Genomic DNA, 13,393 nt, shown 5'->3' with positions numbered 1-13,393 from the left:
AGGGGTATGCCTGCTACTTCTATGTGGTTTGGCTCCCTCTGCTGTTACAATTCAGAAGAAAATGAGACAATTTTCCTGATGCTGAAATAACATAACGAAAATGTGTCCTTAAATCAGTTTATCTGTAAATTCTCTGTGTTTGTCTGATTGTTTCTCTTCAACAATGGGCTTTAGAATATCATAGGTCATGGGTTCATTGTTGAACAGCGAGATTTAAAGACAAAATTTGTATCATGAACGTGTAAAAACCATGTACAGTGTAAAGACGGACACAATGATTTCTCACTTTTGCTCACATTTATTTGTTGAAAACTGTGTTTCAGATGCAGCAGAAAATGCCAATTGACATCAGTAATTGAGCTATACTGATCTCTAATCAGGTGGAGCTCTCATACTCTCTTACATCGGGAAAAGCATGAAGCCTGAAAAGATGTTGTGATTGTGTGCATCATCATAGAGCTGGTAGTTCGTCTCTAGCTTCATGTAGACTGTGTCCCCCTTCTCTAACTGAAGAACTGCTCCACTGGAGTAGTGGCGAAGCTGGCCATTTTTTTCATGTGTGAAGATGTTGATCACCTGCTCCTTGTTCTTGTAGAGTATGGCCCCACTGCTATATGACAGAGTTTCTGTGCCAACAGTGAATCTGAAAAAATACACTCCACTCACAGGGGCGGTGAAGATACCTACATGGATTGTGAAAGATGGAACACAATCTAAGTGTAAGTCCAGTGTTTCATCACAAACAACTAAACCTACATGCCCAGGAACAGGCTCTTGTTTATTAAATAGATTACCTGTTGATTGACTGTAAGCATTGCCAATGTTTGTCAAGACTCTGCTGTAGACAAGTGAATATGGGGAACTGTAAGGACCCAGCCTCCCGTTTATCCCCAAACTTGCTGCAAATGCCACCTTTGGTCTGTCTGTGGACATACAAGATTAGCTGTCAAACTATCTAATTTCTTTGGACATCACAAAACCTAATTAGCAATCCTAAATCTAATAATCAATTGTAAAATTGGTGTGAATCAGAAATAACTGTGAAAGAAGTTATTAAAAATGATGAAGGATAAAATGTAAAAGTAATCTAGATTTTCTGCACAATGAATTCAGGAAGATTTCCTGTTCAGGTCTACCAATATGCCTTTGTTGACTTGTTGATCTCGGATCTTAGCCATCTCCCAGCGGAACAGCATATGCCTTTTTATAAGCAATACCTTCGTTCTCTTTTATCAACCTGTCCATCACAGTATTCAGCTCCACCATGTCAGACAGTATTTCATTGATCTGGACATCAGTGGAGTTCGACCTGTTTTCCAGAAAATCCAGTTCAATGTCCTGGTCTGAAATCACAGACTTACAAGCATTAACAATAAAAAGAAATAAACACATGTGTATCACACATCTACCTGTAACTTAGACCATATACTCAGAGTAGCTGATATTGACATTGGTATGTCTGTGCATTTACATTTAGTCATTTAGCAGACGCTTTTATCCAAAGCGACTTACAAGGATGTATACACATTTTTACATTTACACTGATGGCACACTGCACATCAGGAGCAATTAGGGGTTCAGTGTCTTGCTCAAGGACGCTTCGACAGGGAATTGAACTAACAACCTTCTGATTACTAAACGACTTCTCTACCTCCTGTACCACTGTCGCCCCGTAGATGAATCGCCCCGTGCATGTACTCGTACCTGCATTCTCACTCAATCTAGTACTCTTACCTGCATTCTCACTGAATTTAGTACTCGTACCTGCATTCTGCCTTTCCAGTCCATCCAGCTCAGTCTTCAGCTCCTGCATCACAATTTTTTGCTCATCCACCAGAGTCTCAGTGATATTTGACCTTTCATTAAGGGTCACCAGCTCCTGGTCTTGAACTGAAATCAGAAATGGCAATCATGCACCAATAATTCACTAAAACACCACGACTGCATCTGCATATACAGTAGTGTTTGTAAAAGTAATTTTTTTTATGTTTATTGGTCTACGATATCATATACTTAGACTTCACCAATCCACATGAAACCTGGCATGATTGTTGCCGCCTAGGTGGGCATTTTGTTCCTAGGTGGGCATGTCCCTAAAGGGGCCCTATAAACCCATACCAAGTAAGCTCTGCTGCTCCAGGTTGAACTTGAGAGACCCTAAAAGGCCCCTCGTAATATACCAAAGGATACATGGGGTCCCAGCCTGAGTGTAAACGGTCTTTAGCCCCGAGTTTTTTTACTCTGAAAACGGAGATGTTTATAGCAAAACAGAGAGACTGTGTAACAGAGTGGAACTTGACTTGCAGGCATCCAAAAGAGGGGGGAGTAATCAAGCAGTGAACAGTACACACGAAGGTGGAAGACATGCGCACCCAGATTAAAAGCTTCGGTTAAAAAAATAAAAACAGCTAGCCCTCTTGGCTATTTCAAGAAGAAACCTCAAAGACTTCAATAGCAACCCAAGGTAGATAGCCCAAAACGCTAATAATGAGCATACAGTGAACTGATGGCCAAGACTGTCAAGTGAAGGTCTCTCTCTCTCTCTCCCTCTCTCTCTCTCTCTTTCTCAGCTAAGAAATAGAAACAGTATTGGCAAAGCACACTTGGGGAACAAAACACATAAATATAGGTTATATAGGTATAAAAAAGACTTTAACTTTTGTCACGCATGTAATCTCAATATCTAATGCTAAGAATTCAGGGCCCTCTGACAGCATTTTCAGTTAGGGCCTCCAAGCGAGATTTTCATATTCAGATTATAGAAGTTTCTGAGGACCTCTAGTAGTGATCGTGGATCTTCAGATTTGGGAGACCCTTTCCCCCTGTAAAAGTCTGGTTAATTACCATTTCATAAACTACTTAGTTGTATCCTGGTTATACCTGAATATCAATCTAGGGGAACTGCATTTTTTTTTTTTAAAGTCAGATTGGATATGCTGTTGATACTTTAATTATGCATATTATGTTTAAAACTTTTTATCATGCCTGGCAATCGAACTGAAAACTGTCCATTAATGTGCTTTTTGTTGGCAATTCATCATCATGTGTTAATGTGGTGTGACTCCTGCAGGCAATCTACAGATAGTAAATATTTCATGTAAGCACAGTGTGGTTGTGAGTTGCTTCTTGCTGTGTGCGCTGTGCGCGCCCTGGAGCAGGAGGGCCCAGAGGCCCTTGATTTCATAATCTGTCCATGCTCATTCTCTCACTTTGTGTGGCCGTCATATTATGCTCCGTTATGCGGTTTGTCTAGTTTTGTTTATAATAAGGAGGCAAGATAACGTAGATTAGGTAGAATGACAGGGTGGCTCAAATTTTCTGACTGATCTTGAGGTATGTTTGTGTTTTAAAGCTCCTTAAATATCCCTGAACACAAGCAAAAACTTACTTCATATTTCCTTCACATTTAGTGCTTCTGCTTTGTACTGGGGTCAGTGCACAGCCTAAAAATGACAGCAGCTACTCTTTCAGTTGGCCGTGTGCATATCTATCTCTTCATCTATCTATCTATCTATCTATCTATCTATCTATCTATCTATCTATCTATCTATCTATCTATTCGTAAACCTAAGCAGTGTTCACTTTGACAGATACCTGTGTTACTGACGGATATTGTGTTACTGTTACTGTGTCTTTCTTTTTACATCAGTGTTTATTTTGGCTAGTAGCAGCTAAATTGACCGCTACATTTGCCTTCTTACCTGCATTCTCTTGTTGTATCTCCATCACCTTTCCTGTTAAGTTCCCCACTGTAGTCTGGTGCTGCCTCAGCTCCTCCTCAGTTGTAGATGACTTCACACTGAGCTCCTCCAGTTCACGAGCTTGAGCTGAGCCAAACACACAAGTGGAGCATATGTTTAGAGTGTATTCAACTGAAGTTTTTGGGGGTCAAAAAGCTGAATCAGTACCTTCATTCACAGCCTTCACTTGCTCCAGCTGGTTTTCAGCAGCCTTCAACTTGGCCTCCATGTTGCTCAGTTGAGTCACTTGGACTATGCAGAGAACATTCAGTCAAATGGTTTGTTGGGAACTTAGGAGTTCAAATAATTTGCTCTAAAAGCCTCATCATAGACAGTGTAAGTCTAACGGTTATGATCATTACCAAGGCTCTTGGGAATTGTAGTTCTTTATTTTGAGCAAGAATCTGATTATTTGTTTTGTTTTGATCAGAAATAGTACCTGTGTTTTCCTCCTGAAGTCTGTCCACCTGCTTCTTGCTACTCTTTCAGTTGGCCATGTGCGTATCTATCTTTCTATCTATCTTTTTATCTATCTTTCTATCTATCTATCTATCTATCTATCTATTAGTAATCATAGTGTTAATACAGAAATAATCCCCAGTATCAACAACAAAACCCTTTTTCAGTTGGAACAGACCATAGGCAGTGTTTTCACCCTCACTTCAGCCTACCTGCATTTTCTGTCTTCAGTGTCTGTGTTTCATATTCCAGTGTTCCCAAAGCAGTCTGCTGTTCCTCAACTAGGCCTTCAGTGGAATTTGACCTCATGGCAAGGTCCCGGAGCTCAGAAGCTTGGACTGAAATGACAAAGGAGTAAAATATTTCGTGAGCAGTGTTCACTTTGACAGACACCTGTGTTACTGACAGCGATTGTGTTACTGTTACTGTGTCTTCTTTTTACATCAGTGTTTATTTTGGCTAGTACCAGCTAAATTGACCGCTACATTTGCCTTCTTACCTGCATTCTCTTGTTGTATCTCCTTCACCTTTCCTGTTAAGTCCACCACTGTAGTCTGGTGCTGCCTCAGCTCATCCTCAGTTGTAGATGACTTCACACTGAGCTCCTCCAATTCACGAGCTTGAGCTGAGCCAAACACACAAGTGGAGCATATGTTTAGAGTGTATTCAACTGAAGTTTTTGGGGTTAAAAAGCTGAATCAGTACCTTCATTCACAGTCTTCACTTGCTCCAGCTGGTTTTCAGCAGCCTTCAACTTGGCCTCCATGTTTCTCAGCTGAGTCGCTTGGACTATGCAGAGAACATTCAGTCAAATTGATGTTTGATGATGCACCAGCTTTGCAATAATACACCTTTTGTCTTTTTTTACAGCAAGGGACAATACTAAGTAAACTCAAAAACAATGATGAAACAGTGTCAGTGTCTTATATATAGCATTAATTGTGGCTTTATTTTTTGTAGCATGGTAACTGATTTGTTCTTAAAGCCTCATCATAGATAGTGTAAGTCTAACGGTTATGATCATTACCAAGGCTAATGGGAATTGGAGGAGTTCTTTATTTTGAACGAGAATCTAATTATTTGTTTTGTTTTGGGCAGAAATAGTACCTGTGTTTTCCTCCTGGAGTCTGTCCACCTGTTTCTTGCTGGCCTGCAGCTGCATCTGCGCAACCTCCATCTTCATTCCCAGCTGGGTGATCTTTGTCTGGTGCTGCTGTGACTGCCTCTCGCTGGTCTCCACTCTGGACTCCACTTCTCTCATGTCAGAGGTGACCGAGTTCAGGCGCAGCGTCTGCCCAACCGCCAGCTTCCTCTGATCGTCCGCCTTGAGCTCGCCGGCCCTCAGCCGCGTTTCCAGACCATTCACATCGGACTCAGTGGTCGTCAGGGCTATGGTGTGCCTCACTGCCACTTCGCCCAGCTTCTTCACTACAGCCTGCAGCTCTCTCAGCTGAGTTGGGATGTCTGATTGTTTAACAAGGCCATCCTGACTGAGCTCTCCACTAGCCTCTGTCCAACACCGAACTAATAGCAACACCAGTGCAAATTTTGCTATCATCGTAGAATTGGGCTTCTAGGTCAGCGAGCCGAATGGAGTTAATCATCGTCGGTTCAGCTAAATATATGGAGTGCAGTTAATTTTTCATTTTTTTTATTTATTCAAAGAACTGTGATAAGGCTTGTTTGTTTTTGACGGTATGAATGTTGACATGGACATTCCTATCTGTGTGTGGGAAACTAACAAGCTGACTAAATTAGCTTGCCAAGTGTGTAGAAGGTTGGCGCTCTCAGCAGTTTCCAGCGGTGGACCCCTATTGTGCCAAGCACAATGCTTGGGTACACAGAGAGGTCAACCAATCTTGTGGTCCCAGTCAGTGTGTTTACATGATGGTATAATTCGAATCTTGCTTTAGTCGGACTATGCTATCTTTTGGGGCAACTGCTATTATCCCAATATACATGGCAGTGAATAAATCGAATCATTGGCCGAAAGCATGTCATATCCGATACGATAGGTGGCGCTGTTTTCATTACAACTAGTGGTGATACAGCCATTTCCGCTTTACCTCTTCACCACTACCAACAACAACAGTTGATTGAGCATGAATCGCGTCTGTTCATCGGTCCAGAAATGCGTGTTGCCTCTTGGGTTGTCCATCGCGTTGTTTGTTTGTTTCTGCTGGGCCAACGTGTTTATAAGTTACATTATTCAAAGGTGAAAGATAAAAGGCGAGAGAAACGCACGCACATTCACACACACACACACGCGCGCAAATAATGGGTTACAGCCAAAACGCATTGCCCTTCTGCCAGTTGCATCAAATTGTTTTAGTACTTCTTCGCTGTCGATTTCCAAATCTGTGTGAATATTCATGAGAGCAAGTCCAGTCAGTCTTTTGTCAGTCATCGTACTTCGTAGATATGTCTTAAGACGCCTCATTGTACTGAATGACCGCTCAGCAGACGCTGTGGAAAGGGGCATTGTCAACAAGACCTTCAGGGTAAAAATTTGCCGAACTTTTCAGGGCTTGATAAAGCTCACTGCGTTTTGGCTGTAACTCATTTACAGTAGCTGTTTCCAGGTCTGTATCTGCATCGTCAACGCTGAGCATTAGTTGTCCGTACTCCGATTTTATAGTTTCCCCATTGTAATAAATATGCGTTCAGATATGCGTAGCAGAAGGTACGCACAGTGCGTACGGCTGCATGAGCCACTGGAACTCTGTGCAATTAATACAATACATAATAGGCTAATTGATACAATATCTCCTCGTTTGAGTGTGGTTGTTTGAGTGCAATGGGAGTGTATGATCGTTGTTGTCTATAAAGGAAGGTATTGCAACGGGAAAATATCGCGCTTCACCTGTCACGTCTGTGTCTTTAGAGGGCAGCGCCAAATAACCGAACAAAACTCAACTCACGCTTGCCTCACGGGTGCAATACCAAATTTCATTATATTTGATAGAATGAAGGACAAATTAGTTGTGAATACTATCACCGAGTTTGACAGGTATTGGTCAGGTAATAGCCGAGTGACAGCTGATTTGCTTTCTGATTTGACAGTACTTATTCGTGGTTTTTTTCAGCGCCGGATAACCGAACAAAACTAAACTCAGGCTTGCCTCACGGGTACAATACCAAATTTCATCATATTTGATAGAATGAAGGACAAATTAGTTGTGAATACTATCACCGAGTTTGACAGGTATTGGTCAGGGGGGACGGCCCAGTATGGCGATGCAAATGCCATGTGTGTATAATAATATTCTGAATTAAAGTTAATGCTTGTGAAATAAAGGCATTTATATGTTTATGTTTGTGTGATTCATTGGGATGTGAATGTGGGCTATAGTGGTTCACGTTGCTGTGCTCACAATTTCGGAACAGCTGTCGGAATAATGGGCTTTCGGAACATTGCCATGGAACCGTGGTCAGGTAATAGCCGAGTGACAGCTGATTTGACAGTACTGCTGTGTGTTTTAAGCAAATGAAATGTGGAACGTCCTTATACGTGTTTAAGGAGGGGTTGTAAAGGTGCTCATATCTTCGGACCTCTTCTGTTATGTTTGTTCATAATCAACAAGAATAAGCTTGTGAGACAGTCTGCAGAATATTCATAAAAAAACGTGTCATTAGTATGAACAGTTGAGACAACTTATCTCTGTTTCGTCTTCCGGGTCACGACCTGGCAGGGAGGGAGGGAGGAGGGCGGGTCTCAAGGGATCTCAAGCATGCGCAAAGACGCAAAGTCCAGTTCCTAATCCAATTCACTGTTACATGCAGCGATAGTCGAGTTATCAACTGGATCGGATCGAGTTATCCAGGGGTGTTAATCGGATCGTAGTCGGACCGCACATAGTCGAACAAAGGTATTTACATGAAACGGATAATTCGATTTCAGTCCGACTAAGCCAGTTATTCGAATGCATGTAACCACGGTGAGTGTTCCATGGGCTGCGCATTGGATTCTCTTGCACAGAAGGTGACAAGACTTTCACGCCCCCCCCCCCCCCCCCTAGATTGCACTGATAATCAATAGCCTATCAGAATACCCCCGAGACCTGTCAATCACATCGTCCCGTTACCACTACATAAACCGGACCCACCTCTGTTCAATGTTGGTCAGAATAACTTGGTGTTATTATCACCCTTGCTTTGTGTTACTGTGCATATTTATTCATATCTGTATTTCTTTTTATTTATATCATTATAGAAACCACGGTTACAAGGTTATTCACAGTTCACTGTCATCATGGGTATCATGACTTCATTTCCTTTCTCTACCTTCAAGAAGCTCTTGAAGACCAAACTCTTCAGAGCACCTCCTTTCCTAACTTGCACTTCTTCTCCCTTTCTCTTCCGTTTTCTACCTCTCCTTATCCTTCCTCTAATGCTATCTCCTCTAACTAGTACTTAACTCGCACTTATAGTAGTTACATTTCTCCATTTCTTTTTATTCTTATGTAAAAAATTGTTACACTAGGGTTCTATTGCTCGTAGCTTGATTGTTCTCTCCTCTGTACGTCAATTTGGATAAAAGCGTCTGCTAAATGACTAAATGTAAACGTAAAAGTCTTCCGAACGTGATGATCATATGTCATCAGTGTGTGTGCATCAATAAACCTTTTATTGGGAATTTGGCATCCATCTGTTCTTAACGGACGACCTGTGGCGTTTTAGAACAGCCCTTGACGCCACTCCAGTCACAGAGGGCACACTTTAGGATGTAAGAAGATCCCCTTCCATTACACATTTGTATGTATGTTGGGGTCATGGTCAACAGGAGTTGTTTAGACATTTCAATGTTTGCATTGGAGTGTACTGTATTTGTTGTGTGTGTTCCCACAAAAGAGGGTTTTCATTAGTTTTTTGTCTACATTTATATTTACATTTTATAAAATTGTCTAGAGAACAGGATCCTGAATGATCCTGAAAACAAACATCTTTCTTGGGGAAAAGAATGACACTCAATGTACAGGTTTCCATATTTTAAGTTAATTTTATTTATTGCTTTTAATTCCCACACACAGTGGTGACACCAAGAAACTACTAAAGGTGCTGACATTAGTCTTATCACCAAAGACTCTGTAAGTCTTGGGGAGCTGGATGTAAACGATGTCTCCCACCTCCAGCTGCAGGACAGCTGCATTAGATGCATATCTGAAATAGCCGTGTGTATCCCACTCGGCCACAAATGTAATGGCCTGGTCATTTTTGTATAGGTGGGCCCCTGTTCCGTGATTTGAGTGCAGCTGTCCAAAAGTCGTGAATCTGAAGTAATAGAAGCCCTTAATGAAGCTGTGAAGATACCTGTATCAATCAAAGAAACCACAGACACAATCGTTTTAACCAGTGTAGTTCACACACAGTCTATTTGTGCTGTGTTTTAATTGTACTTGAGAATGGAGGTTTTCTCAAGTCATACAGCTATCTTTTACTTACTCTGTGTCTGTCCAAGACATTTGGTGATGCAACTGTGGTAGGGTGGTGTTGTTACACCTACACTCCCTGCTTTTACATTCACATTCAATCAGCCCAACTATCGTCAGCCTAGTCACTGATAACCTCCACTTAGATGGAGATAAAAGGACACGTTGTGTGCGTGCATTACGGTGTCTGTAACCACACCCCTTCTCCTGTTGAGGTGCTTTCCTGATTTGCCGGGTAGGTGTTTGTTTGCTGGCGAGTGGTACAACTTTTACCCATTACTTTTGGGCTTACCTTTTCGTGTTTGTTTTGTAGCCCTGTATTCCTAGCCTTCCCTCTGACGCTCGCCTTCGGTATGTCCTTGTCCCTGCTTGTTCAGGTATGCCTTTCCTATTTTCATTAACGCTGGAGGAGTAGCCTCTTTTCACACTGGCTCTAATTAGCGCATATGTTTTATAGTGAGGAACCGTACTTCGCCGCTGACCTCGTCGTTCCTGTGATAACTGTCTGATAACTGTCTGATAACTGCCTGATCACAAAGGTGCTGCTGTTTTGTTTAAGCCTGACAATGCGTGTATGATTCAGCATGCTCGTGACTCTGCCAAACTGTTGTTGTGCATGTTGGTCTGACATATATCTGAGCTGGGTTTTCGTTTTCTTTGTCATGTTCTTTTTGTCTGGGCATTGTACCATCTTGTCAACTCCAATGGAGTAATGCTTCTGTCTATTGTGTTTTCTGTCTGCATGTGACTGGGGATAAGGCTGGTGGCGCTGTAGCTGTCCTGGTGCATGCTTGTTGTTTGTTCTGGTCTGTAGTTAGCCTTGATACATGATTGCTATTACTGTCTGAGTGTTTCATGCTTAGGATGGACTGTTGATATCCCCTGGTGCAATAATTGTTTTCATTTTATTTGTTAAGCAGTTGCTAGGTGCTTCCAGAGGGAGGCTAGGCACCTGGTGGTGGGCCCCTGTCACTGCATGCGGGTGTATCAAGCTGGTTAATGTGCTGTGGGTGTGCCGTGATTGTGCTGTGTGTGCAGTGTGCTGTGGGTTGCTTGCCGTGTCATAGTTCACCTTATAACCACTTCTTTGAGTGTGTGTGCACGTGTGAGCGGTGTGGATCCAAGAGCACGCCGTCTGCTAGTCTGCCTCCCTCAGGTAAGTCCTACTTAGCACTGCCTAGACTCTAGTCTACTAGTTTCCCTGTTTTAGCCTTACTGACATAAATGATATTCAATAAATATATTTTTGTATCTTGCTAACTTGTCAGTCTCGTTGCAGGTTATTTCATGATCCACCTCTTCACTCCCACTCTCCCTTCCCTCAGTTATTAATAAACATTCTTGAACTGGAATCCCGTCTGTCGCCTCGTGCATTTCGAACCTGTTTTTGCCTTGGTGTATAAACTGAAATTACTAGTATAATAAACAGCATACTGACCATTACTTGGAAGTATTCCCTGGGGCTTACTGGTGTAAGTTTTCCCTGGGGTGGCGTAGTCGGACTATAATTTGGGGTATAACCATCTTCCCCTCTACTGCCCTCACTACACAACACATTGAACAAAGGTCTTTGTTAGCTGTTTATGTGTGTTAAACGCTAACACAATAGCAAGGTATATTTTGGTTAAAAGCAAAATTACTGTCATTCTCTAAATTACCTGTTGCTGAGTCGTACTGGTTTCCGATGTTTGAGATGACATTTTGGCGTATAATTTTTGTGTTCGAATGGACCCACATATCCATGACGATCCTGGGAGGCTGAAAATCAAACCTTAGGTCTGTGTGATTTTCACAACACAAGTGAAACATCAGTCATCATACAAAACAATCAACCTTGAATTTTATTTCTGACATATTACTTTATTTTTGGTCACTGCCATTACAAATAGTTAGAAAGTAAGGTACAATCTGAATAGATAGCATAACAAGGGAACATTTACTGTAACAGCCATGCAACTGAAAATGGGTATTATGAATGCCGATGTATCAGAATTGTACCAACGTTCTTCCTCTTCAGCTCCTCCATATCTGTCCTCAGCTCTGTCACCAAACTCATCTGACTGATCAGCAGATTCTCAGTGGTGTTTGATCTGAAAATAAGGGCTCTTAATTCCAGATCTTGCGCTGTCATCACAGGCATCATAAACCATTTGACATATGCAAAGGACTGATGCATATTGGCACACAAAATAATACTGTGGACAGGTATAACAAAACTGCATCTGGTGCAACAATATTATATCTATAGTTTAACAAAAATTGCACTAAAAGAGTCTGACATACTGTATGTTGTTGGAAAGAGGTCAAGTTAAAGGCAATTTGAATGGCCCCGCAAAGACACCCTGATAGCAGAGACATCTGGGTGTTCTCTGACTTTTTTATAAGAAAGGAGAAACAGAAGGTACAGAGGTCCAGAAACGGGCAGAGGGGTGCTCAAACTACCCTCTGTCACTGAACACCACAAAAACAAAATAACTCATTCGGGACTACAGGAAGTGAAGTGTAGACCCCACCCCACTCCACATCAACATGGACTATGTGGAAAAGGTCGGTACTCTGGTTGCACTGCGGCAGACAAGACAGCACTCCAAAGAATAATTATCACAGCCCAAAAAATCACTGGCTGCTCACTGCCCTCCCTGGAAAACATTGCCTGCTCCCACTACCTCAGTAGGGCAAAAAACATAATCAAGGACACATCACACCCAGGCCACCACCTGTTTACTCTCCTGCCTTGTGGCAGAAGGTACAAGTCCTCAAGAGCAAGGACCACATGTTTAAAGGACAGTTTTTTCCCAACGGCTATTAGAACAATAATCAGTCACTTTATTCTACTGCAAGTCATTTATTTCATTTCAGTGTAAGACAATAATGTTACTTCTATTCATGGTCGGAGAAATCCTTGAAATAGTAGGCTAGTGTAGAGTTTAATATCCATTTGTCTAGTCCATTGTTTTTTCAGTGACACTGGTCACGTAAGGTCCTCATCTGAATTGCACTCTCAGAAGCTCAATAAAAATCACTCACACTCACTCATGAGGATCAAAATCCTTCACAATGAGATTAACTTCCAATTCAAAAGATGCCACAGCAAATTAAATGTGTGTGTGTGTGTGTGTACACACATGCCCGTTTGTGTTAATAAGAAGTGACTTCCGGGTATGGCGAGGTGCTAGGGGGTCGCACATTTTAAGCTCTACTGCTGGAATGTAATTTAATCCTACAATACTAATCAAAATATTGTCAAAAGTCACGCAACACGTGTATAAGAGTATCCAGAATTAAAATGTCAGGAAAAAATGTTAAAGACAAGGCAAAGAAAGAGAAAAAGAAAGCACGACAAGACGGCGAACATTTGGAGGTCGAGGAGGCTAGCAACATTCAGGCTGACAATATGGCTAACGAGTATGACCTTGACAAAGAAGACGACGAAATATTAGATCCAGACAAGAATAGCAATCAAGATATCATGAAAGCCATACTAAAAAAATTGATGGAGTGCAAGCAACAATTGCGGATGTAAAAAAACAGATACAGGACTGCACAGGCCGCATAGAGCATGCTGAACAACGGATCTCTGATGTGGAGGATGACGTTAACAAGCTAACATCCAAAGTTAGCACACTGGAAAGCACAGTCAAAAGCCTTGCTGACAAAGTTGATGATTTGGAATGCAGAAGTCGGCGAAACAACGCGAGATTGGTGGGGCTACCAGAGAAGACTGAGGGTCAGGATGCAACTGCATTTTTGGAGAAATGGATACCG

General features: G+C 41.9%; 1 protein-coding gene and 1 long non-coding RNA gene across 3 annotated transcripts; one reads left to right on the top strand and one right to left on the bottom strand.

The window, feature by feature from the left end:
* Positions 1-399: 399 nt before the first annotated feature.
* On the bottom strand, positions 400-6,157 carry LOC116221466 (uncharacterized protein MCAP_0864-like). The gene is made up of 7 exons (XM_031571845.2): positions 5,307-6,157; positions 4,905-4,988; positions 4,699-4,824; positions 1,765-1,890; positions 1,218-1,343; positions 795-923; positions 400-683 (listed from the first exon to the last, which is right to left on the bottom strand). Exons 1-7 carry the CDS (start codon positions 5,755-5,757, stop codon positions 400-402), a joined length of 1,326 nt encoding a protein of 441 aa, XP_031427705.1. The 5' UTR covers positions 5,758-6,157.
* Positions 6,158-9,816: 3,659 nt separating this feature from the next.
* On the top strand, positions 9,817-11,172 carry LOC116221467. Of its 2 annotated transcripts, none has more exons than XR_004164131.1 (3): positions 9,817-9,863; positions 9,942-9,979; positions 10,086-11,172. It is a non-coding gene; the product is annotated as an uncharacterized LOC116221467 (long non-coding RNA). The 2 variants fall into 2 exon arrangements; XR_004164130.1 differs by having other exon boundaries at positions 9,942-10,005.
* The last annotated feature ends 2,221 nt before the right edge of the window (positions 11,173-13,393 follow it).

The sequence above is a fragment of the Clupea harengus genome, chromosome 8, assembly GCF_900700415.2.
Source record: "Clupea harengus chromosome 8, Ch_v2.0.2, whole genome shotgun sequence".
NCBI lineage: Eukaryota > Metazoa > Chordata > Actinopteri > Clupeiformes > Clupeidae > Clupea > Clupea harengus.
The sequence above is the reverse complement of the archived record's forward strand: the minus strand, read 5'-3'. Positions and strand labels throughout refer to the sequence as shown.

What these genes read in the sequence shown, in the direction of transcription:
- LOC116221466 (XM_031571845.2), bottom strand. Translation starts at nt 5,757, where the DNA reads ATGATAGCAAAATTTGCACTGGTGTTGCTATTAGTTCGGTGTTGGACA. An exon ending in GATACAACAAGAGAATGCAG is followed by an intron (nt 1,891 to 4,698) that starts GTAAGAAGGCAA and finishes TTCTGATTTCAG; the next exon opens with TTCAAGACCAGGAGCTGGTG. An exon ending in ACTGGAAAGGCAGAATGCAG is followed by an intron (nt 1,344 to 1,764) that starts GTACGAGTACTA and finishes CTGTGATTTCAG; the next exon opens with ACCAGGACATTGAACTGGAT.